Source organism: Oncorhynchus keta, chromosome 1, assembly GCF_023373465.1.
Source record: "Oncorhynchus keta strain PuntledgeMale-10-30-2019 chromosome 1, Oket_V2, whole genome shotgun sequence".
Classification (NCBI taxonomy): Eukaryota; Metazoa; Chordata; class Actinopteri; order Salmoniformes; family Salmonidae; genus Oncorhynchus; species Oncorhynchus keta.
This window is the reverse complement of record NC_068421.1, coordinates 55,498,921-55,526,283: the sequence shown is the minus strand read 5'-3', so window position 1 is coordinate 55,526,283 and position 27,363 is coordinate 55,498,921. Positions and strand designations below refer to the sequence as shown.

The 27,363-nt window shown below is 41.3% G+C and overlaps 1 protein-coding gene across 8 annotated transcripts in view; it reads right to left on the bottom strand.

Moving 5' to 3' along the window:
- Positions 1-25,981, bottom strand: part of LOC118388316 (CREB-regulated transcription coactivator 1-like) — a 43,068-nt gene extending 17,087 nt beyond the window's left edge. For 4 of the 8 annotated variants that reach the window (XR_008145501.1, XM_052528157.1, XM_035777249.2 and 1 more), the window contains exons 1-9: positions 13,337-13,657; positions 13,006-13,216; positions 3,693-3,809; positions 3,028-3,153; positions 2,739-2,800; positions 2,380-2,474; positions 1,739-1,815; positions 1,611-1,654; positions 1,080-1,303 (exon numbers count right to left, since the gene is read on the bottom strand). Coding sequence is in view for 4 of the 8 variants with exons in the window: in XM_052528157.1 (XP_052384117.1) it covers positions 1,080-1,303; positions 1,611-1,654; positions 1,739-1,815; positions 2,380-2,474; positions 2,739-2,800; positions 3,028-3,153; positions 3,693-3,809; positions 13,006-13,131 (871 nt within the window). In the remaining 4 variants the exon portion in view is untranslated. Of the gene's footprint in view, positions 1-1,079; positions 1,304-1,610; positions 1,655-1,738; positions 1,816-2,379; positions 2,475-2,738; positions 2,801-3,027; positions 3,154-3,692; positions 3,810-13,005; positions 13,217-13,336; positions 22,169-22,697; positions 22,881-25,563 lie in introns of those variants that run through there. The other 4 variants (XR_008145503.1, XR_008145508.1, XM_052528185.1 and 1 more) reach the window with 3 other exon arrangements.
- Positions 25,982-27,363: the final 1,382 nt, after the last annotated feature.

Genomic DNA, 27,363 nt, shown 5'->3' with positions numbered 1-27,363 from the left:
TTCTGACTTTGGCAATCGTCTACATATGCCAATCACTATGTAATAAAGTACCCACCCATCTAGCGTTCCTAAGCTTGGAAAATGCAGTTTCTGTAACTTGTTGCATAATCATTCTGTGAAATCTTTTCAGTATTGAATGAATGGTTCTTCCTCAAATACACTACATGTAATAATTTATAATATTTTACTGAGTTACACGTGGTCTCGCTCTCCAAATTCTCTTATCTGGAAACAGCTCTGGTGGACATTCCTGCAGTCAGCATGCCAATTGCACGCTCCCTCAAAACTTGAGACATCTGAGGCATTGTGTTGTGTGACAAAACTGCACATTTATTGTCCCCAGCACAAGGTGCACCTGTGTAATGAGCATGCTGTTTAAGCAGCTTCTTCAAATGTCGAACCTGTCACTTAGATGGATTAGCTTGGCAAAAGATAAATACTCCCTTACAAATCAAATCTTATTTGTCACATACAGGTGTAAACCTTACCGTGAAATGCTTACTTACAAGCCCACAAACAACAATGCAGAACAAGAAATAGAGCTAAGAAATTATTTACTAAATAAACTAAAGTGATTTTTTTTTATAAAATAACAATAACGAGGCTATATACAGGGGGTACCGGTACAGAGTCAATGTGCAGGGGTAGAGGTTAGTCGAGGTAATTGGGGGTCAATGTAAATAGTACGGGTGGCCATTTGATTAATTGTCCAGCAATCTTATAGCTTGGGGGTAGAAGCTGTTAAGGAGCCGTTTGGTCCTAGACTTGGCACTCCGGTACCGCTTGCCGTGCGAACAGTCTATGACTTGGGTGACTGGAGTCTTTGACAGTTTTGTGGGCCTTCCTCTGACACCGCCTAGTATGTAGGCTCTGGATGTCAGGAAGCTTGACCCCAGTGATGTACTGGGCCGTACACACTACCCTCTGTGGCGCCTTACGGTCAGATGCAATACCAGGTGGTTACAGAACTTTCTTGGTGCTTTTATAAAAATCCGTAGAGTATCCTTGGTTACATTTTTATCTGAATATCATATACACCTTTAAAATCTGCCACATTCATTTCGCCATCGATGACTTACCGTGGCTGGCTGCACTGATGCCGAGGTGGGTGAGGTTGGTGGTCAGGTTGCCTGTGCTGTTGGATGAGCTAAGGGAAGGAAACGCCACAGTGTCGTCTGGATCCAGCGGAGTGGGCAGCGGTGGGGGGAACTGGATGTTGGTCAGATCAGGCAGGGAGCCTCCCGTATTGAGCGTGGCCGGGATCAATGACGTGTTCACTTCCTGATCTGGTGATGGAAATATACTAGAGGGGAGAAAGAAAAAAGGTATACATATTTCCTAAAACAGCAAAAGAAAATCCATTATAAAATTAATTCTATTGGTTGGTTTTTATGAATGATGACATTTCTCATTGTTGTGTGTGTTGAAATAACAGCTGCTAGTCATATGGTGTCATAGGTCCTCTCTCACACTGACCCATGTTCTCTCCATCTTTGGACATAATTCATTCTAAGCATGCCCTGGACAGCTCTTTCTCACAAAGCACCTTTCTACATGGTACGGTCCTGCCGGAGCACCATATTCAGATGAATGATGCAGCAATTACTCACTTGATCCCAGGGACTTCGCAGGACTTGGTTCTTGATGAGTCATTCTAGAGTGAAAGTACACTCAGTAAATAAATAAAATAACGGTGAGCAAGCACTGATACAACTAGGCTACATGTCCGCTCCTTTACCTTTTTGTTATCCCACTGTGTATCCTTGTCTGCATCTGATTCAGACTCCTCAGTCCCAGGCACTGTAAGCAGCAGCACTACAAGGGGAAAAGAGTCAAATAAATGACAATTGAAGGTACTAAGCTCAATTCGAATCAACCCACATTGCATTATTTTAAGTGTAGCATTCTTCCTGTAGTGAAATTAAACTGCATAATCGTTTTGGGGACAGTAAAAACAACAGGTAGATCTCCATGACAGGTAGCTAGATACTTTTCAGAAGACCATATTATAGCTCTATTTTCACGTGTCATCTTGAGGAATTTCAATTGAGACCATTCCCAGAGGAGATAAGTTCCCTTCAAGAAAATGACTTTGTTTAGCACAATATAATTCAAGATACTACAACAATCTTTCCCTCATCAGTAAGCAGTGGTTGGTTGAACACAAATCAAAATTTGATCGCTTCACCGAAAGAGAAGAGCTGCTCCAACATGGACAAAAACTGTTAGTGGAACACAACACCTTCATGTCATAAATTATCCAGACGATTTCAGTGGGCTTATCCTTTCATGGACATGTGGATTCAAACATGAATAAATTGAATCAGGCATGAATAAATAGAAGCTGTTCCTTGTCCATGTAACTGAATCCTCCATTACCTCGTTTAGGCTGTAGCTCTTGTGATCCCCCTGCAAACGCATCCTGGGGCACAGGGTTCATGGTGTTCTGGTGTAGTGCTGAGTCAGAGTTTGTCCTGTGGCATTAGAACAAAGGAAGGTCAACAAAATGTCTCTGTGACCCCTATTCCTCAACCTCATATCTGGCATGCTATGTCAGACTCTGGGTAAAAAAAAATAATATCAGTTCAATTGAGCATGCCATTTCTATTTGAAAAATTGCAATTTACAAAGACATTGCATGTACTGTGTTTTTCCTGAATGTAGATGAAATTGCAACAAAAAAAAGAAAACTTGTTTATTAGGATTTTTTTTTTAATAGGAGGACATTAATGACATACCTCCTCCAACTGGTATCCGGTGGGGGTGAGAGGTACACGGAGCTATAGGGGCAGCTGTCAATGTGGACCTCAGTTAAGGACAAAAATGGTGGTGCAATATAAAATCAAACCTATATAATTGAATGGTCAAGTTAACGATCAGCATTCATCTACTGAAGTGTAAAGTCTAACTAAGCATGATCTGACAATGACACACGCCGTTTTAAAACAAGTACTAATTAAGTCAAAAAGTTTTGTAAAAGACCATTCTGTTCAAATCCAAAATAAGCTGAGTGCAGACAAAGGATATCTGGCGGCCATGTTTGTCCACAGAGAGGGGCCGGCGATGGGGCGAGGTTATACGGTTCCGATCGCGGTAAACACGGTCCACCAGCCCGTGATGCCTGGTCGACCGACTGGTGTCCAAAGCGGAATTCTGGACAGGATTAGCCAAAATCAACCATACAAAGAAAAATTGGGCATTTGAAAACACACAAAAAAATGTAAATTAAAAATGTCTTGATATAATATGGTGCAAATGTATTCATTTCAAAATGGGTCAAGCTATGGGCCCTCATACTCAAGTTAGCAAAAATGTTTAAAATAAATGAAGAGTCATGATATAGAAAGCAATGACAAAGGCTCCTTGTATGTGTTTTTTAGGAATCTTTTTAAACATTTCAAGATGGGGTGAGAGTGTCTGAAGCTCAAATTTAGCTTTCTTCTGAGACTTGGTTTTCCAGACAAATGCAGTGGATCAATACTGATACGGCAGGACGAGTCTTCAAAATTGTAAACTACTAAAGAAGTTCCTTGAATTGGATTCTTGTTAACAATATAGGGTAACGCAAGGGTGAATCTTAGCCTTTCATGGAAGCTCTGAAAGATAAAATTTCCCTCAGGTGAGATTTAATTGTTGTATCACGCAAATTAAAAACATCATTTTACCAACTGATAGAGAAGCTGTGAGCTCACCTGAAAAGGCAGGTCAATGTTGCTATTTCCAATCTGATTGACATTGGGCAGTGAGCCTCCATAGTACTGTCCACGATTCTGCCCTAGTTGCAAATACTGGGTCTTCTGTAACTGCAACTGTGCAACGTAAAATCGTATGAAAGCATGAATGGATGTGTAAACTGATACATGAAGGATTACACACAAAATATTGATAGAATAGACCACATGTAAAAGGCCAGATGAGATAAGACATAGGTTAATATGGGCCCGTAAACTGTTCATATCTTCATTGATTCGAGGCAGTATCAAGTTTGTGCAATGTCAGCACTGCGTGGACAAAGTCCATAGGCCTAAGCCAAATAGCTGGAGGGTGTCAATCTCATAAGGAAAGACATCACTGTGTAATGATGGATACTAGGACTTGTCAAATGGTGTTTCTATTTTTTCAATTAGATTTGTAAAAAAAATGATAACTAATCATAATAATAATAATAATAATAATAATAATAATAATAATAAATAGCCATGTTGTAAAACCACAACATAAATCCATTCTGTACTCCTAAACCATTCCTTTATGATATTCATTATGGGTAGGTTCACCACCAAACACCTGGCAATAACTAATAAATGTTTAAGATCACCAATTGCTTTAATGAATTGCATGAATGATGGATTAAACAAAGGCCTGATTTTATGGGGATGAATAAACAGACTAACATGGACATTGGCTTTTTAAAAATCAGGCCGACAAGAATGATTTCCAGTAACCAACCAAAACGAGTCAATTATTTGCATTGCACGTATTACTAAAAGGTCTACAAGAGGATAGTTGATCCCATGTTATCAGTATCTGCCATCACAGTTCAAACCTTGCAAATCTGTCAAACCTCAGTGTGCGCACACACACACACACACACACACACACACACACACACACACACACACACACACACACACACTAGGTGCTGGGGAGGGGGGTTTCTTAGGTGCTGTTGAAGCAGCTATTAAAAATACAGCATAGTCCTACTGTTATTACTGTTCCAGATGGCTGATAGGAGTAATTAGGTAGGTAAAGTTAAGCATAGCAGAGAATTTGACCAAATTCCCGACTTGGAAGAAAATGTGTCTTCTAAACTTCCACGTCTAGTTGCAGGGGATTCGTTTGAATTTAGAAAATGCTCAGTTAAAAAAATAAAAATAAAAGTTTTACTACATGAAGTAACCTGAAAATGTGTATGCCGCCATCTTGTCCATTTCAAATCTTCTCTCACTGATCGAGACGAGTATCATCATGATATGAAGCACTATTTTAATTTAACCTTTAACTAGGCAAGTCAGTTAAGAACAAATTCTTATTTTACACTGGCCTACCCCGGCCAAAACCTCCCCTAACCAGGACGATGCTGGGCCAATTGTGCGCCGCCCTATGAGTCTCCCGATCACGGCCAGTTGCGATACACTCCGGGATCGAACCAGGGTCTGTAATGACACCTCTAGCACTGAGATGCAGTGCCTGTGTGCAAAGCTGTCATCAAGGCAAAGGGTGGCTACTTGGAAGAATCTCAAATATATCTTGATTTGTTTAATCATTTTTTGGTTACTGCGTGATTCCATAGTTTTGATGTCTTCACTATTATTCTACACTACAGAAAATAGTAAAAATAAAGAAAAAAAACACATGAATGAGTAGGTGTGTCCAAACTTTTGACTGATACTGTATGTATGTATATATACAAGACCAGTCAAAAGTATATATACAGGACCCTTCTCATTCAAGGGTTTTTCTTTATTATTTTCTACATTGTTGAATAATAGGGAAGACATCAAAACTATGGAATCACGTAGTAACCAAAAAAGGATTAAATAAGTCCAAATATATACAGTGGGGCAAAAAAGTCTTTAGTCAGCCACCAATTGTGCAAGTTCTCCCACTTAAATAGGTGATGAAAATTACAGGCCTCTCTCATAGGTATACTTCAACTATGACAGACAAAATGAGAAGAGAAAAAAAAAATCCAGAAAATCACATTGTAGGATTTTTAATGAATTTATTTGCAAATTATGGTGGAAAATAAGTATTTGGTCAATAACAAAAGTTTCTCAATACTTTGTTATATACCCTTTGTTGGCAATGACAGAGGTCAAACGTTTTCTGTAAGTCTTCACAAGGTTTTCACACACTGTTGCTGGTATTTTGGCCCATTCCTCCATGCAGATCTCCTCTAGAGCAGTGATGTTTTGGGGCTGTTGCTGGGCAACACGGACTTTCAACTCCCTCCAAAGATTTTCTATGGGGTTGAGATCTGGAGACTGGCTAGGCCACTCCAGGACCTTGAAATGCTTCTTACGAAGCCACTACATTGCCATTGTCATGCTGAAAGACCCAGCTACGTTTCATCTTCAATGCCCTTGCTGATGGAAGGAGGTTTTCACTCAAAATCTCACGATACATGGCCCCATTCATTCTTTCCTTTACATGAATCAGTCGTCCTGTTCCCTTTGCAGAAAAACAGCCCCAAAGCATGATATTTCCACCCCCATGCTTCACAGTAGGTATGGTGTTCTTTGGATGCAACTCAGCATTCTTTGTCCTCCAAACACGACGAATTGAGTTTTTACCAAAAAGTTATATTTTGGTTTCATCTGACCATATGACATTCTCCCAATCTTCTTCTGGATCATCCAAATGTTCTCTAGCAAACTTCAGACGGGCCTGGACATGTACTGGCTTAAGCAGGGGGACACGTCTGGCACTGCAGGATGAGTCCCTGGCGGCGTAGTGTGTTATTGATGGTAGGCTTTGTTACTTTGGTCCCAGCTCTCTGCAGGTCATTCACTAGGTCCCCCTGTGTGGTTCTTGTGATCATTTTGACCCCACAGGGTGAGATTGTGTGGAGCCCCAGATTGAGGGAGATTATCAGTGGTCTTGTATGTCTTCTATTTCCTAATAATTGCTCCCACAGTTGATTTCTTCAACCAAGCTGCTTACCTATTGCAGATTCAGTCTTCCCAGCCTGGTGCAGGTCTACAATTTTGTTTCTGGTGTCCTTTGACAGCTCTTTGGTCTTGGCCATAGTGGAGTTTGGAGTGTGACTGTTTGAGGTTGAGGACAAGTGTATTTTATACTGATAACAAGTTCAAACAGGTGCCATTAATACAGGTAACGAGTGGAGGACAGATGAGCCGCTTAAAGAAGAAGTTACAGGTCTGTGAGAGCCAGAAATCATGCTTGTTTGTAGGTGACCAAATACTTATTTTCCACCATAATTTGCAAATAAATTCATTAAAAATCCTACAATGTGATTTTCTGGATTTTTTTTCTAATTTTGTCCGTCATAGTTGAAGTGTACCTAGGCCTGTAATTTAAGTGGGAGAACTTTCATAATTGGTGGCTGACTAAATACTTTTCTGCCCCACTGTAATATTTGAGATTCACCCTTTGCCTTGACTGCTTTTCACTCTAAACCAGCTTCATGAGGTATTAATTAATGAACACGTGTGCCTTGTTAAAAGTTCATTTGTGTTGTGACAAGGGAGGGGAGGCAGGGTAGCCTAGTGGTTAGAGTGTCGGACTAGTAACCAAAAGGTTGCAAGTTCAAATCCCTGAGCTGACAAGGTACAAATCTTAAGTTCTGCTCCTGAACAGGCATTTAACCCACTGTTCCTAGGCCGTCATAGGAATTTGTTCTTAACTGATTTGCCTAGTTAAATAAAGGTAAAATAAAAATACAGAAGATAGCCCTATTTGGTAAAAGACCAAGTCCATATTATGGCAAGAACGAGAGTCCGTCATTACTTAAACATTTCAAGAACTTTGAAGGTTTCTTCAAGTGCAGTCACAAAAACCATCAAGCGCTATGATGAAGCTGGCTCTCATGAGGATCGCCACAGTAAAGGAAGCTGCTGCAGAGGATAAGTTAGAGTTACCAGCCTCAGATTACAGCCCCAAAAAATGTAACAGACATCTCAACATCAACTATTCAGAGGAGACTGCGTGAAATCAGGCCTTCATGGTCGAATTGCTGCAAAGAAACGACTACTAAAAAGGCCACCATAAGAAGAAGAGACTTGCTTGGGCCAAGAAACACAAGCAATGAACAAATCGGTGGAAATCTGTCCTTTGGTCTGATGAATTCAAATTTCACATTTTTGGTTCCTGCTGTGTCTTTGTGAGATGCAGAGTAGGTGAACGGATGATCTCAGCATGTGTGGTTCCCACTGTGAAGCATGGAGGTGTGATGGTGCTTTGCTGGTAACACTGTCAGTAATTCATTTAGAATTCAAGGCATACTTAACCAGCATGGCTACCACAGCATTCTGCAACAATACACCATCCCATCTGGTTTGGGCTTAGTGGGACTATGACCCAACACATCTCCAGGCTGTGTAAGGGATATTCGACCAAGAAGGAGAGTGTTGCATCAGATGAACTGGTCTCCACAATCACCCGACCACAACCCAATTGAGATGGTTTGGGATGAGTTGTGCCACAGAGTGAAGGAAAGGCAGCCAACAAGTACTCAGCATATGTGGGAACTCCTTCAAGACTGTTGGAAAAGTATTCCAGGTGAAGCTGGTGGAGAGAATGCCAAGAGTGTGCAAAGCTGTCATTAAGGCAAATATATTTAGATTTGTTGAACACTTCTTGGTTACGACATTTCCCCATATGTTTTATTTCATAGTTGATGTCTTCACTATTATTCTACAACGTAGATAATAGTAGAAATAAAGAAAAACCCTTGAATGAGTAGGTGTGTCCAAACTTTTGACTGGTACTGTATATATTTATACATGAATGTGTACAAAACATTATGAACACCTGCTTTTTTCATGAAGCTGTGACCCGTTATTTATGTCACTTGTTAAATCCACTTCAATCCGTATAGAATAAGGGGAGGAGACCAGTTAAATAATGATTTTTAAGCCTTGAGTGCATGTACTGACATGTACAGTCGTGGCCAAAAGTTTTGAAAATGACACAAATATTATGGCAAGGTGCACCATCATGCTGGAAAAGGCATTGTTCATCACCAAACTGTTCCTGGATGGTTGGGAGAAGTTGATCTCGGAGGATGTGTTGGTACGATTCTTTATTTATGGCTGTGTTCTTAGGCAAAATTGTGAGTGAGCCCACTCCCTTGGCTGAGAAGCAACCCCACACATGAGGGGTCTCAGGATGCTTTACTGTTGGCATGACACAGGACTGATGGTAGGGCTCACATTGTCTTCTCCGGACAAGCTTTTTTCCGGATGCCCCAAACAATCGGAAAGGGGATTCATCAGAGAAAATGACTTTACCCAAGTCCTCAGCAGTCCAATCCCTGTACCTTTTGTAGAATATCAGTCTGTCCCTGATGTTTTTCCTGGAGAGAAATGGCTTCTTTGCTGCCCTTCGACACCAGGCCATCCTCCAAAAGTCTTTGCCTCACTGTGCGTGCAGATGCATTCACACCTGCCTGCTGCCATTCCTGAGCAAGCTCTGTACTTGTGGTGCCCCGATCCCGCAGCTGAATCAACTTTAGAAGATGGTCCTGGCGCTTGCTGGACTTTCTTGGGCGCCCTGAAGCCTTCTTCACTACAATTGAACCGCTCTCCATGAAGCTCTTGATGATCCAATAAATGGTTGATTTAGGTGAAATTTTACTGGCCGCAATATCCTTGCCTGTGAAGACCCTTTTTGTGCAAAGCAATGATGACAGCACGTGTTTCCTTGCAGATAACTGTTTGATAGAGGAAGAACACCACCCTCCTTTTGAAGCTTCCAGTCTGTTATTCGAACTCAATCAGCATGACAGAGTGATCTCCAGCCTTGTTCTCGTCAACACTCACACCTGTGTTAACGAGAGAATCACTGACATGATGTCAGCTGGTCCTTTTGTGGCATGGCTGAAATGCAGTGGAAATGTTTTTGGGGGATTCAGTTAATTTGCATGGCAAAGGGGGACTTTGCAATTAATTGCAATTCATCTGATCACTCCTCAAAACATTCTGGAGTATATGCAAATACTACTTGCCATCATACAAACTGAGGCAGTAGACTTTGTGAAAATTAATATTTGTGTCATTCTCAAAACTTTTGGCCACGACTGTATGTGTAAGTGATAAATGCACACACATGCACACATGTTTTTAAATGTACTGTATGTAAATTGTAAAGTCTTTTGTCAGTAATTACTTTTCGTTATGTGTCGGATCCCAGTAAGACTAGCTTTCACCATTGGCGTCTGCTAATGGGAATCCTAATAAATAAAATCAAGAATGGTCCAGCTTTCGACACCTCAATATTAGAAGGTGTTGTTACTTTTGTGTACACTCAGTCTGTGTGTGTAATACACACACACACACACACACAGCAAAAAAAAAGAAACATCCTCACGGTCAACTGTGTTTATTTTCAGCAAACTTAACATGTGTAAATATTTGTATGAACATAACAAGATTCAACAACAGACATAAACTGAACAAGTTCCACAGACATGTGACTAACAGAAATGGAATAATGTGTCCCTGACAAATGGGGGTAAAATAACAGTCACAATCTGGTGTGGCCACCAGCTGCATTAAGTACTGCAGTGCATCTCCTCATGGACTGCACCAGATTTACCAGTTTTTGCTGTGAGATATTACCCCACTCTTCCACCAAGGCACCTGCAAGTTCCCAGACATTTCTGGGGGGGATGGCCCAAGCCCTCACCCTCCAATCCAACAGGTCCCAGACGTGCTCAATGGGATTGAGATCCGGGCTCTTCGCTGACCATGGCAGAACACTGACATTCCTGTCTTTCAGGAAATCACACACAGAATGAGCAGTAAGGCTGGTGGCATTGTCATGCTGGAGGGTCATGTCAGGATGAGCGTGCACGAAGGGTACCACATGAGGGAGGAGGATGTCGTCCCTGTAACGCACAGCGTTGAGATTGCCTGCAATGACAACAAGCTCAGTCCGATGATGCTGTGGCACACCGCCCCAGACCATGACGGACCCTCCACCTCCAAATCCATCCCGCTCCGGGGTACAGGCCTTGGTGTAACGCTCATTCCTTTGATGATAAACGCGAATCCGACCATCACCCCTGGTGAGACAAATCCGCAACTCGTCAGTGAAGAGCACTTTTTGCCAGTCCTGTCTAGTCCAGCGATGGTGGGTTTGTGCCCATAGGCGACATTGTTGCCAGTGATGACTGGTGAGGACCTGCATTACTCCAGGCCTACAAGCCCTCAGTCCAGCCTCTCTAAGTCTATTGCGGACAGTCTGAGCACTGATGGAGGGATTATGCGTTCCTGGTGTAACTCGACCAGTTGTTGTTGCCATCCTGTACCTGTCCCGCAGGTGTGATGTTCGGCTGTACCGATCCTGTGCAGGTGTTGTTACACGTGGTCTGCCACCGCAAGGACGATCAGTTGTCCGTCCTGTCTCCCTGTAGTGATGTCTAAGGTGTCTCAGTACAGACATTGCAATTTATTGCCACATCTGCAGTCCTCATGCCTCCTCCTTGCAGCATGCCTGAGGTACGTTCACGCAGATGAGCAGGGACCCTGGGCATCTTTCTTTTAGTGTTTTTCAGAGTCAGTAGAAAGGCCTCTAGTGTCCTAAGTTTTCATAACTGTGAACAGGAGGTGATGGCACGACAATGGGCCTCAGGATCTCATCCTGGTCTCTCTGTGCATTCAAATTGCCATCGTTAAAATGCATGTCTGTTCATTGTCCGTAGCTTATGCCTGTCCAAACCATAACCCAACTGGACAATGAACACAATTACATTTTATCAATGGCAATTTGAATGCACACAGAGCCCGTGACGAAATCCTGAGGCACATTGTTGAGGTGATTGCACTTTTCAGCATGATAATACATGGCCCCATGTCACAAGGATCTGTACACAGTTCCTGGAAGCTGAAAAAGTCCCAGTTCTTCCATGGCCTGCATAGTCACCAGACATGTCACCCATTGAGAATGTCTGGGATGGTCTGGATCAACGTGTACGACAGAGTGTTCCAGTTCCCGCCAATATCCAGCAACTTGAAGAGTGGGACAACATTCCACAATTAACAGCCAGATCAACTCTATGCAAAGGAGATGTGTCATGCTGCATGAGGCAAATGGTGGTCACACCAGATACTGACTGGTTTTGTTTTTTAAGATATGCATCTGTAGGTCACAGACATCTGTATTCCCAGTCATGCAAAATCCATAGATTAGTGCCTAATGAATTTATTTAAATTGACCAATTTCCACATATGTTCTGTAACTCAGTAAAATCTTTTACAATTGTTATTTGTTGCGTTTATATTTTTTGTTTAGTGTATTCTAAAGATCAGTCCTTTCAGCAGCCCAGATAATTTATTTATAAATACCATCATTGGATGGTTTGGCAGTAGGGTTTAGGCCATAGGCCAGCATATTGAAAATATAGAAAACAATATTTGCCTGGTAATGTGTATATGTCTTAGCATTTTCTAAATTCAAACGAACCCCCTGGAACTAGACATGGAAGTTTAGAAGACACGTTTTCCAAGTCGAGAATTGAGGGATTATCCCAGTTAACGGTTGGTAGAAAATGATCTGTGATACACTTAACATTCCCTACCTACAATAACGCCTACCAGCCAGCTGGAACAGTAATAATGGTCCGACTAGGCGATATTTTTTTTTATAGCTACTGTCAAAGCAGGGTTGGTACTTTGCAAACATGCAAACCCATTGCCTGACATGCATGGGAAAACAATTGACTGGGGAATTATGTCAAAATGGCTTGTGGTGATCTAGCTATGGTGGATGTAACTCCATTGCGTTGTCAACATTGGAGTTAGCGAGATGTATCCTCCTAGCTACTGCGGTGTTCTGTCAGTGTCAAATACACACCAGTTTGACTGAGTCAGTCGAACTGTGCTAGCTAAGCATGTTCAGTTTTCATTGCAAATTGTAGATGGTAACGAGCTAGCTAGCTAGATAGTATCGATATCTAGCTTGATACTCTGAACCTTTTGATGTTCATGATGTATGGCAATTTGACTATGTATGAGCAGGTGCTTGCTAACTATAGAGCCTAGTTAGCTAGCCTACCTGGCTGCTCACCATACCTAGCAAACGTCAACAAAGACAGCTCACTACACTAGCTGGCGAGCTAGGTTAAAACGTTTGCAAAATAACGCCCCAATATATAATGGTTATCAGAATACAGCTATTTAACTGCGAATGCAGTAAATCGGCTACTTTTGCTTGCCACTGCCAGCTGGCTAAAAACAACTCGTCATAAAAACGTGCTAACATTACTGGCTAACTAGCCAAGCTGCATACAGTAATTAATCAACAAAACAAGGCACTTACCCGTGCAGCTCTAGTGATGTTTAGGTCTTTCATCACTTCTTCGAAAGCCGCAGTCTCCTCAGCCTGTTTCTGATTATGTAAAGCGATTTTCTCGCTAAATTTACGTGGATTGTTTGAGCTCGCCATCTTCTGCTGTTCTTCTCAATGGGACATTACGCACAACGCTTGGATACGATGGTTTGTCGTCATTACGCGCGTACTGTAAATTATGCTATGAAATTAAAAATGTAAATGTCTAGCTAGCTACATAACATATCGCATACTACATGCCATTTTCTATTTTCTGGAAATATAATGATGAGTATTATCACATCATTAAATCAGGACTTACCGTGTGTATTTGATTTGTATGTTGGGCTCTGTGGGCTTTCACAGCAAATGAGTTTGGAGCGGTTCGGTTCGTTTGGACTGGTCTGAACACTATCCGCACTCGAGCGCACCGTGGTTGGTCTCAGTCAGATTCCGTTCGTACCTTGGTGCGGTTCACTGCAGATGAGAACGCAGTCCGGACCAAATACCAGAAAATAACCAGAGGCGTGCTGTATTGATTGTTTGACTGCAAGCATTTGATGACATGCAAACAGTACCATAACTTGATATCTGTTGAACATTATGTGGGTAGCAGCGAATTTATGGATGTAAATTGTGGGGAGACAAGGATATACCAGGATAGGCAATGTGAAACCACCTGGACCAAATTAAGAAAATACAATTGAACAAATAATCGAACTATAGCTCAGAACTACGCGTGGGAACGCACTAAAAGATGTCAAAGGACAATTATGTTTAATAGGATAGTTCACTTAAAACTATATTTTAGTATATTGGTCATTAGTACAATCCAAAAAAACAAGACATGTAATGTCAGCAGTCAAGTTTTCAAGAAGATACAGCACTTTCAGTAAGCAAAAACTGTGACGACGACGACGATGCTTTGCATCATATGACGATTTATAGGAATGGTTAGGTTGACAAATTTTTAAAAAACTGGAAAACAATCTATTTCTTGAAGTTTTATTAAAATCCACTCAATATCCGAACTACAAAAACCGAGTGAACAAGTTATCACCAGAGGGGGACCCCACACATGTTCTGTCAAAACCATGGATGGCAAATTCACAGACACACAATACGATTACAAATTCGCCACAGTATCCTTTGAAGTAGATTACAGAAAGTATGAAGGACACGTGGCATATATGTGCATGCTACTTTTTCGAATATTTACTAATCATACATTTTTTTTGGTACAAATAAAGATATTGCTCTACCAAAGTTGAAATACCAGTAATGGATCAATCAAATCCTTGGAATTGTATCAGGGTCATGATGAACAGAGATAAACTGTAATGGCCTATACCAAATTGATCAGTTGTCCAGATACAGTAGGCCTATAATTGACTGACAGGAAATATTGGGATTCATGTCTTTGTGACATTTACAGTGATGTTGGAGTTTAAATGCAGAGTATTTAGCTAAATACAGGGTATGGTCAAGTATAGAAAGGCAAAAATAGCACCTCATATAAACCATACATTAATTATGAATAATCTCATAAGTGCATGTTGTCCTCTGACACACATTTAAAGCATGAATCTCTGGAGCAAGGGCATTTCTCAACATCTTATTCAATAGAATTTTCTGTAAAAAAACACACAAATGACAAAAGGATTAGTATGCTGATCACAAAAAAAATTGTACAATCTACATATCACATCTGTATTACAGTACTGTATAAGAAAGAGGAAGAGCTCATAAGATTAAACACATTCTGGTACGGTCTTGTATTTCACAGTTTCACTGTGGGGTCAAGTAGAATTTTCTACGATTGGGAATAAGGTTTCATTTGTCTTCAATTTACATTAAACTGCCATCCCACAAAGATTTTTGTTGTTCTTTGAAAAATGATACATTCATTTACAACACCTGAATGCTGTTTTCAGTTCATGTAACACCTTTAATTAAAGCTGGAATCCATAGCGGTGAAATTGAACACATCAGTTTGCGATATTACAACAACAGACATTACTTCAAACAACAGACACTGATAACAAATGCATCTAGGGGCGGCTGCTTCGCCTATCGCGGATCTCAGCTTTAAGGTTTTTTTTTTTTAAAGGGGGCTTAGGTGGTGTAGAGGCCTTTTTAAACCAATTTCTCCACAGAGAAATGTATCTCTGCGATTCTACATATTATGCCATGGAGGGAGTGACAATTTAGCAGTTTTATTGCACATTTCCTGCAATTCTATGCATTTTGCCATGGATAATGCTGTGTTCTTTTGCACAAACATATTAACAAAATCAATATGGATAGATGAATTGTTTTTAGAATTTCCAATTATCCCAGACTGTCTAGGTTTTATTTTGGTGATTGTTAGTTTTCAAATATGATATAATTGAAAAATATATAGGTCCATTATCTTTCTACATAACTTATCTGGTTTTAATCGTTTAAGTTTAGACTGAAAGCTTTTTTCCATTCTGAAAATACATGTTTTAAAAAATAGATAAAATGCTTTTTTTTACACCGTTTAATTGAAAATTTTTTACTTAGGAGTCCTGGAAAAAACACTTAGGTGGCCCACCCAAGGATTTTAATGGCAGAAGAAGTCTACAGTCTCCTTTGATAACAGTGGACTCCACTTAGTTAGCTTTTAAGTGCTTTATATGTGCTTTTGAGTTGGACATACAAAACATCAGAACAGGTGAGGCAAACAGGTGACATTTTCAAAACCAAAACATATTTCAACGAGGGACACGTTGTGCTTCCAAATAAGATGTTGCATTATAAGCTTGTCTCATCACTGTCAACATAGTCTACAAGGAGTAAAATACATTAACAATCAGTTGTGCATACAATACTGAAAGTCTCACAAATAGCCTACTCCACATTAAACTAACGTTTTACCATATGCACTATACTAAAGGGAGAAATACACAGGACAATAATCACATATCCTCACTGCTTGTGTGCTGTGCTTGTTCTTTCCATCAGGAGGTCCCCCTTACATGAATTTCAGCCCCTTGCCTTTAACTCTTTGGGCTTCACAGTTCTGGCAGGACTGCATAGGTGAAAGCAGTTGGCATATGTCTATTTGAAGATAAGTGAAGGCATCACCCTATTTCTCACACCATAGTAGTCCTTTTGTGTAAGAGCTAGGAGAAGGGGGTGACACCAATGGACCTTGGCCTTCGAATCTGGCCACTTGACCAGAACCCTCCCACCCCCACTTGTTCATCACAACCAAACACTGCAAGAGTTGGACGAGACAAAATCACTTCATTCTGATCTACAGTATTAATTATACACAGTATAATATTTTAGAGAAAATGCAAGAAGCCTACAGAATTCCTACATAAGGAGCACTAACCACGGATGTTCTCATGCACTCACACAGGACTTCAAAAACGACTGAGCTGCCATAAGATAGAGTTTGGAATACGTGTTACATAAGATAGCTTGGACTATACCCACACCTGCTCCATTGACTCCAGACATTGTCAGTGGTATAGGCTAATTGGTGGTGGTGCTCGTGCTTCCTCACGCCTCGATCACACCGACAGTGTCATTGCATTTTGGTACACAAGAAGTACAGTACCAGTCAAAAGTTTGGAGACACCTACTCATTCCAGTTATTTTTTTATTATATATATTTTTTTACTATTTTCTTCATTGTAGAATAAGTGAAGACATCAAAACTATGAAATAACACATATGGAATCATGTAGTAACCAAATAAGTGTTCAACAAATCAAAATATGTGTGATTTTTCAAAGTAGCCACCCTTTGCCTTGATGACAACTATGGAACAATCTTGACATTCTCTCAACCAGCTTCATGAGGTAGTCACCTGGAATGAATTTCAATTCACAAGTGTGCCTTGTTAAAAGTTCATTTGTGGATTTTCTTTCCTTCTTAATGTGTTTGAGCCAATCAGTTGTGTTGTGACAAGGTAGGGGTGATATATAGAAGATAGATAGAAGACCAAGTCCATATTATGGCAAGAACATCTCAAATAAGCAAAGAGAAACGACAGTCCATCGTTACTTTAAGACATGAAGGTCAGTCAATTCGGAACATATAAAGAACTTTTAAAGTTTCTTCAAGTGCAGTTGCAAAAACCATCAAGCTCTATGATGAAACTGGCACTCATGAGGATCGCCACAGGAAAGGAAGACCCAGAGTTACCTCTGCTGCAGAGGATAAGTTCATTACAGTTACCAGCCTCAGAAATTGTAGCCAAAATAAATGTTCCCCGAAGTTTAAGTAACAAACATATCTCAAGATCAACTGTTCGGGGGAGACTGCGTGAATCAGGCCTTCAGGCTTTAATTGCTACAAAGAAACCACTACTAGAGGACACCAATAACAAGAAGAGACTTGCTTGGGCCAAGAAACACAAGCAATGGACATTAGACCAGTGGAAATCTGTCCTTTGGTCTGATGGTTCCAACCACTGTGTCTTTGTGAGACATGGAGGAGCTTTGCTGGTGACACTCTCGGTGACTTATTTAGAATTCAAGGAACACAATTCAAGGAACACTTAACCAGCATGGCTACCACAGCATTCTGCAGCGATACACCATCCCATCTGGTTTACGCTTAGTCTGACTATCATTTGTTTTTCAACAGGACATTGACCCAACACACCTCCAGGCTGTGTAAGGGCTATTTGACCAAGAAGGAGAGTGACGGAGTGCTGCATCAGATGACCTGGCCTCCACAATCACCCGACCTCAACCCAATGGAGATGGTTTGGGATGAGTTGGACCGCAGAGTGAAGCAAAAGCAGCCAACAAGTGCTCAGCATATGTAGGAACTCCTTCAAGACAGTTGGAAAAGCATTCCAGGTAAAGCTGGTTGAGGGAATACCAAGAGTGTGCAAAGCTGTCATCAAGGCAAAGGGCGGCTACTTTGTAGAATCTAAAATCTAAAATATATTTTCATTTGTTTAACACTTTTTTGGTTACTACACGATTCCATGTGTTTTTTCCTAGTTTTGATGTCTTCACTATTATTCCACAATGTAGAAAATAGTAAAAATAAAGAAAAACCCTTGAATGAGTAGGTGTGTCCAAACATTTGATCAGTACTGTACATTCATTTCCAATGGAACGCTGCGTTTGCCTTGCAGCATTGCGTTGCAGAAGCAGTTGCAGTGCATTCTGTGTGGTGGACACTTTGGATTTATCAAACGTATGCATCAAATTGTATGCGTAGACGGCTAGACAGAAATGGCATCAGAAGTTATGTAGCAAGCTAAGGTGACAACAATGCCTCCCATGGACGTTTTCCAGTTGATTTGAATGTTCAACATCATAGTGTAAGAACACTTTTTAAGCCTCAAAGGTTAAGACAAGTAGTTTCAAAACAAGTCCTTTTTGGCTAGCCACAGCAGTCAACTAGCTAGCTAGGTATCTGTTTAGCTTTCTAGCACATTCACTAATTTGTTTGTAAACAATTAACAAGCTAGTTAGATACCAAATTCCATGTGCTTTTTGGCTGTTCAGACTGCAGGAAAAAGAACAGATTCTAATCCGCTATATGCAATAAAATTTAATTTGAGTAACTTCAACGTGAACAATTCTTACGGGTACCATGCAGTCTAATCTGTCATCAAATCTGTTGTAATTTTCATTTTGTTTTAAGTTAAACCCTGCAAATGGACTATTTCAATGTATTTACCCAACCAATTAATAGAAACATGCTTCCTTGATGCAGGGCACAAATGTAGAAATGTTATCCTGCAAATCTGTTAATAGGTTTTTGATTGTGGGTATTGCTTTAAGTATTTTTTTAAACACCCCAAACTACATTGAAATGTCAATAATGTATCTATCTATTTAAAAGCAAGTCTGTCCTTAGAGCTAACACTTATTTTCCATTAAAAGGCCACTAATACATTTACACTGGCTCTGGCCTTCACATAATTTCAACCACAGTTCATTATAATGCAGCACATGGACCTCAACCATAGGATGGAAGCTGAAGTAATACACTGTAGCCTATATTATAGCAACATCTTAACAGATCTTAACAGATTAAACATTATGGAGTCTTAAAGGAGGCATAGTCAAGGTGAAAATGTCACAAATATTCCAACTTCAATTCATTATTTCTCAATTATGCGTTAAGATACAAATGTCAAATACAGTACCTTCAGAAACTATTCATACCCCTTGACTTATTCCACATTTTGTTGTGTTACTGCCTGAATTTTAAAATGTATTACATTTTAAAAAAACTCTCACCCATCTACACACAATAACCCATAATGACAAATTGAAAACATATTTTTGGATTTTTTTGGCACATTTATTGAAAATGAAATATCAAATATACTTAAGTATTCACACCCCTGAGTCAATACATGTTAGAATCACCTTTGGTAGTGATTACAGCTGTGAGTCTTTCTGGGTAAGTCTCTAAGAGGTTTGCACACCTGGATTGTAAAAACATTTGAACATGATTATTTTTCTTCTTCTAGCTGTCAAGTTGGTTGTTGACCATTGTTAGACAGCTATTTTCAACTCTTGCCATATATTTTCAAGTCAATTTAAGTCAAAACTGTAACTAGGCCACTCAGGAACATTCAATATTGTCTTGTATTCAAGACATAAAGTTAATTTATTTGCCAATTGTATAGGGCAGTTTTACTTTAGTGCCTTATTGCAAACAGGATCTATGTTTTGGAATATTTTTAGTCTGTGCAGACTTCCTTCTTCTCACTCTGTCATTTAGGTTAGTATTATGGAGTAACGACAATGCTGTTGATCCATCCTCAGTTTTCTCCATTAAACTCTGTAACTGTTTTCAAGTCACCATTGGCCTCATGGTGAAACCCCTTCCTCTCCAGCAACTGAGTTACGAAGGACCCCTGTATCTTTGTAGTGACTGGGTGTATTAATACACCATCCAAAATGTAATTAATAACTTGACCATGTTCAAAGGGATATTCAATGTCTGCTTTTTTTTATCCATCTACCAATAGGTGCCCATCTTTGCAAGGCATTGGAAAACCTCCCTGGTATTTGTGGTTGAATCTCTGTTTGAAATTCACTGCTCGACTGAAGAACCTTATGGATAATTGTATGTGTGGGGTACAGAGATGAAGTAGTCATTCGAAAATCATGATAAACACTGTTATCGCACACATAAGTACATGCAACTTATTATGTGACTTGTTAAGCAAATTTACTACTGAAATTATTTAGGCTTGTCATAGCAAAGGGGTTGAATACTTATTGACTCAAGACACTTCAGGTTTTTGTTCATTTATAAAAATGAAGAAAAAAAAACACAATTCCACTTTAACATTATAGGGTATTGTGTGTAGGCCAGTGACACAAAATCCAAATAAATTTAATCCATTTTAAATTCAGGCTGTAACACAACAAGTTGTGGAAAAAGTGAATACTTTCTGAAGGTACTGTATGTGTCATCCATCCTTCTTCCAAAGGACCCTTCTGTGGATTAAATTGCCTGAAAATCCCCCAAATCATGGTATTTTTTTTGTTTTCAGTTTTGTGAGGAATCGCCCATGGAATCAAATTGTCACAGTCACTTTGGGCGGAGGGATTACCGTTGCGTGGTGGTTTGTGGAAGTATGATCGGCGTACACGCAATTCCTGCAAAAGACTCAGGGAAGTGCAAGTCCCTCTCCCACTCATCAGCCTCTGTGTTGTACACTTGCACAATGCTTGTGACATTGTTTAGATGCCAATTGTACCCTCCAACGATATAGATCTTTTTGTCCAACAAGCAGCAGCCTGCCTCAGATTGCCCTGTTCGCATGGGGCTAACAGTGGTCCACTGGTCATTCTCTGGATTATAATACTCTACCACCAGGACGTCAAAGCAGCGGTCCACGTGGTCCATGCGACCGCCCAGGCAGTAAACACGGTCTTTGGCGCTGATCATAGCATGAAGCACTCTGGGCTCGTTCATGGGCGATTTGAAGTCCCATTGGTCAGATGTGGGATCATAACAGTGCAGGGCTTTCTTATCGTCCACCGAGACACCGTAACCCCCTGAGATGTAGAGCTTGTCACCAGAGGGAGTTCCTGCATGGCCCCAGATTCTGCGTTTCAGTGGTTCCACGTAGGTCCACTCATTTTTCTTGGGACAGTAGCACTCTACGGACGACAGACTTCCAGATCGGTTGCGCCCCCCAGTGGCGTAGAGTTGTCCTTGAAGAACGTTGAGCTGGAACTGAATGCGCACCTCCTGCATCGGCTGGATGCGCAGCCATTGGCTCAGGTGCGGGTCATAGCGAAAGCAGACGTTTACCGCCCCTTCGCCGCTGCGGTACTGCAGGTGCTGCCCGCCTACTATGTAAACAAAGTTGTCCAGCACCGATACACAGGCGTGGCTGGAACCTGTCTCCGCCTCCGTTAGTTCCTTGAACTGACGCGCGGCAATGTCTGGAAGATAGAACACCTTACTGCTCACAGTGCGATCATTGTCAGTGTAGGGTGTCCCACCAAAGGTAATGAGCGAAACTACTTCGGAGCGGATCACGGTCCGAGGGGACTGCATCTCGTGCTGACGAAAGGGAAGGATCTGGAAGTTGAAGGCCTCCAGGAGGTACTGCCTGCACAGCACGTCCTCTACCATGATGTCCACCGTCTGCACGCTGTCCACCAGCTCCGAGGAGCGCATGAGGGGGAATCGTACGTGGCAGAGCACTTTGTCTGCTCCGGCCCGGCGGGCCTCGTCGTGCTGCAGCCAGCGGATGGCAGCGTGGAACAGGTCGATCTCGCTGCAGTTCTTCAGCTTATTGCTCTGCAGGAAGAAGACCAGGCGCTCCATGGGAATGTGCAGGAAGTCCTCCTCCTCAGCGATCTGCAGGAAGTTGCGGAAGGTAAAGGTGTCCACAGACTCCTTGAGGGAGGACAGGTTGAAGGTGGTGGCCATCTGGCCAATGTTCAGGCAGGTCTCTACGCTCATGGCTGACTTGAGGAACTCCTCGCAGAGCTCCACGACTGGGACCATCTGGAGAAAGACAGCTGCTCCCAGTACATCCTGAATGCAGTCCAGGTCAAGTGTGACGTCTGCGCTGTAAGCAAAGTCAATTATATGTTTCAGGCCGCGGGCGGACAATCCTTTCAGCTCAATGGTATCCTTGTTTGACTCCCTCATGCCTCCGGTGAACATGGCTCTGCAAGGTAAGTGAGAAAACATAAAGACAGTTATTTAAATGGCTAAACTTGTTTTATTGATTTCCCCCCATTCTAAACAACATATTAATCTGAGGTAAATTAGACACGGAACCACGCCCCTACTTGCCATGCAACATCAGGACAAGAACATCAGATTATTCATTTAAATATATTCACATTGCACATTGTACACCTGTAATGTTATTATATCCCTCCCTATCAGTCCCACATATTGTACCAATTCCTCTTCCTTTCTCTCCACTACGCCTCTCATCTGACTCAGCTCTTGATGTATCATCATTTCACACCAAAGCCAAATTCACCAACACAATCACACTCTTCCCCTCACCTCTACATCTGTATCATGATTTGATTTGTACGTCTCTTTACCTGGGTCTCTCTTTTACCAGTCAGTGTATCACTATAGTCAGAGAATACATCCAGTGTCCAGTTCTCTCAAATCAGTGCAGATGAAAGGAAAGGAGACGAGTAGCAGAAGCCATTTTGGAGACACAGCGTCAGTCTCACCTGAAGTAGTCACTGCAGGAGGCCAGCACTGCCTTGTGAACCTGGAAGCGCTCCTCATTGATGGCCAACACCACATCCAGGAGCTGCCCCTGGACTCGCAGGACCGACAAGCCCTGCAGGAGAGTGGCGCTATGGCTTGGGGCTGAGAACGTGCAACGCAGGGTGCTATTCTGGTTAGCCATACTGGAAGAGAAAAGGCCTATCACTATCAGTTTACCAGAATAGGGTATTTTAAAAAGTATTTCCACGTATCTTCTGCCAATTAAGCTTCTAGGATACTTGTCAGAGTTGACTGATCCTGTTGTAGCATCAGTGACAGTGCTGAGCTCTTGCTCTCCTGCACTTTGTCCATCCGTTTTCCCAGCAGCTGCATCATCACCCTCATCTCAACTCCCTTTTCTTTTGAATTATTCAGCTGCTTCCTTTGAAGAAATGCCTTCTTTTGTATTCAGAGAACAAAGCCTGTGTTAATGGGTGATATATATATATATATCCCTTAAACACTAGAGAATATCTTGAATTGTTCACCACTTTCAGGACAATTTAATCTCACTACATATTGAGTGAGGATATGACCGTCTCAATGGATAATAGTACTATAGGCTGCCTATCTATGATACCTGGGGGGAATTATAACTGTCACTCACAATTTATGTTGAAACATTATATTTTGTTAAATGGAATGAAGTTGCCTACATATTTATCCAATATATAGCCTACATGCTATGGCGTGTCAATTATTGTGGTGACTTACAGTATGACTGACTGTGCCTCTGGTAACAGGCAGAAGGCTAGTCAGTTTCATGTTTCAAGCTTATCAATTAAAACTAATGAAATCAAATAATTATGACTGCTTGGCTGTTTTGAGACAAATTCTTGATTGGGTTTGGTTGACAAAACACAACTGAAAAGTTATATATTTTTACTTTAATTTTGTTTTGTTTTTAAAGTCAAACTAAAAACTAGCTATAGGCTACATTATCATCAATAAGTGGCGTATTCAATTCAGTAGGCCATAACATTTTTCATTTGATGCTGAAGAAATAGGGACTTTGCAATGTGTTGCGGTGCTGCACCTACTAGAGGAAATTTGCTTATCGAGATGCATGAGGGGGCTAAAGAGGGGGCTAAAGTTTTAGTTGTATGTCCCTATATAAAAATAGCTAAAAAGTTCAGATGATTGAGTGACAGGTTGGCGCATAAAAAAATGGGTATCTCCGCTGCGTCAGCACAATGGGCAGAGTACACAGCGGAGTGTGTAGGGGGGCTATGGAAAGCCACGGGGGCAGTTAGGTGTGAATCCTTTGGGTTTCTATAGAAAGTGGGAAAAACACTTCTCATCTTTGTGATACGCTAAGTGAATAACGTAATAACTGTAATATTTGATTTACAAGGGCGGGGTTAAGGTTACCAGTCAGGCCCTGTTGAGGATGCAGTGTTGGAGGCCTGTCTCTCTCCTTCCTGCTCCTCTGCTGTTCCTATGGGGGGCGCTCTGCAGGAGTGTCTGCCCTGTGATGGGGTGTATGAGGTTTTCATCCGGACATTGACTGACACTGATTATGACCGAGCTCTCTCCGCAACCTGGAGAGGAGAGAGGGTGTGCTCTGACCCTTTCCCCGGGCTTGGAGAGAAAATGACCACACCGCAAAATGTTCCTGGGTGTGACATGGAGGTCTGGAGACAACCCCAGTGGGAGGTCTGGTGTATCGTTCTGGAGAGAATTCTCCCTTACCTGCATCAAAAAAAGGTCAATGCGGAGAAGTTTGTGCCCCCGCATCGCCAAAAGGTTAGTGGACAGCTGAACGTTCGATTTCATTGTTTGTCAATGTTTATCAATGCCCCATGAAATATATATTCATCAGTGAAGTTACTGTTAATCACAACATAGTCCCCCATTAATTTAGAATGTGTGGTTACAGAAATGTGTGCAATTCATTAAATATAGCCTAATACCATTCTCATTCTCCAAGTGGAAAAGTTGTTTGGAGAGCACACAAACTGCGCAACACTTGTGATTTATTTAATTGCGTGTACCAGTTAACTGTCAATTTCTTAATTGTCTTTGTTTGGAGAGCATGTGTCCGTTTTCTCCGTCATGTTTAATGGTGTGAATGCGCGCACTTTAGCGTGCATAGATATACCTGGCCTGCGCGCCAAGAATAGTTCACTTTTGGGTACCTCAAGCGTAGCCTGTATCCAACCAAACCTGTGCTTTACTGGTTAAGGCAGGTTTTGCCTGATGAGAGGCTTTTTATTTTGCATGCTGACATTTTTATATATTTGTAAATATCGCCGTCACCTTTGAAACACCAGTGCTGTGTCAATAAACCCAACACGAATTTGCGCCTCTACCTGCCTCCTGCTGAATTTTCGTAGAAGGCCAATATGTTATGCTGATACGCGCAGCGGATATAGGTTACAGGTTTTGCGCCAACCTGTCACTTTAAAAGCACTCTGATCTCTGAGTCTCTGCATTTGAACTTTATGTTTATTGTGGTGTAACGTAATATAAGCAGAATTCAATATAATTACAATACAATAACCCCCCCAAAAAATAGCCCTTCGCCGATGTCAACTGCCCCCTTAAATCCCTTTATCCTGGAGCGGTGTCTGTAACTATGAACGTAACAATGTTACGACAGAATTCCAAACAGGTAGCCTAACATTCTTTCTTACTCATACCTTATCACTGGCAATATTTAGCCTATGATGTAGCCTACCATGGATACAATGTACAATAAATGAATCAATCTGCAAAGATATGACAATTCATGCAAAAACAAAAAAGGCCAGTATCCTCGGGAATTTCTTGAAAATCCGTCCTCTCGCCCAATGTTTCACATTTATACATTTTTTAATTCCTTACCCGGTATGTTCTCCTGGGTGTCACGTAGGCCTATCACATGCCCATGTATCTCTGGCTGACTTTTGGTCTACATACAGTTTTCCCATATTGATTTCACCACGAGTGTCATCCTCACCTGTTCTGCGGACGATTCGAGGCGAAATCCCCACCATCCGACTCCGCCATTTTCTAATGTAGCAGTAGGTCAAAGGCATAACAAAATAAACGCATCAAGCCTATCGATAAGCCAATTATGTTACTTTCCCCCGTGCTAAAATATGGTGATCTCTGCACCAGATGTAAATGTTCTGTTGTGCTGGGACTTTTTTCGGGTTTGTACTGAGCGCGCGCGCAACTGTACTTTTGTGAATGCAAGGACGTCTAGGTCTGGGAAAACCACTGCACAGATATAACAAGGAGCAGAAGTGTAATCAGCTAGCTAGACGGATTCCACAGCGATTTGCATTTGCCTGTGCATTTCATAATATATATATATATATATTTAAACAGGCGTATATGTTGTTTTGGACTTCTGTTTAAGGCATTTGTTAAGATTACACTCGGCTGTTATTGCTGATGTAGTAGTCGGGCTTGCTAGTATGCTAGATAACAATCATAATGGGTTGGTTAGCTAGCCAATTTAGCTAGCTAGTGTCGTCAACCATATTGGCATCTGAATTCGAATTATTTAAAGTGTAATGCAGTTGATTGATAACAATGGTATGACTGAACATATATTCAGCATTAGATGAGCAGTATAACATGATTATAACCCAAAATAAATGTGGAATGGCATGTACAGTGAACACACAAAAATATAAACTCAACACCTAAAGTGTTGATCCCATGTTTCGTGATCTGAAATAAAAGATCCCAGAAATGTACGATATGCACCAAAAGCTTATTTCTCTCAAATGGTAGTGAGCATATCTGGTATGACAAGATAATCCATCTCCTGGACAGGTGTGGCATATCAAGAAGCTGATTAAACAGCATGCACATTACACAGGTGAACCTTGTGCTGGGGACAATAAAAGGCCACTCTATAATGTGCAGCTTTGTCACACAACACAATGCCACAGATGTCTTAACTTTTGAAGGAGTGTGCAATTGGCATGCTGACTGCAGGAATGTCCACTAGCGCTGTTGCCAGAGAATTGAATGTTAATTTCTCTACCATATGCCGCCCCCCAACATCATTTAAGAGAATTTGGCTATATGTTCAACCGGCCTCACAGTTTGCGGATGCCAACTTTGTGAACAGAGTGCCCCATGGTGGCGTTGGGGTTATGGTATGGGCAGGCATAAGCTACGGACAATGAACACAATAACATTTTATTGATGGTAATTTGAATGCACAGAGATACCGTGATGAGATCCTGAGGCCCATTGTCATGCCATTCATACACCTCCATCACCTCAAGTTTCAGCATGATAATGCAATACCCCATGTTGCAAGGATCTATACACAATTCATGGAAGCTGGAAATGTCCCAGTTCTTTCATGGCCTGCGTATTCACCAGACCAGAAATGTCACCCATTGAGCATGTTTGGGATGCTCTGGATCGACGTGTACGACAGCATGCTCCAGTTCCCGCCAATATCCAGCAACTTCAGACAGCCATTGAAGTGGAATGAGACAACATTTCACAGGCCACAATCAACAGCCTGATCAACTCTAGGTGACGGAGATGTGTCACGCTGCATTAGGCAAATGGTGGTCGCACCAGATACTGACTGGTTTTCTGATCCACTCCCCTACCTTTTTTAAGGTATCTGTGACCAACAGATGCATATCTGAATTCCCAGTCATGTAAAAT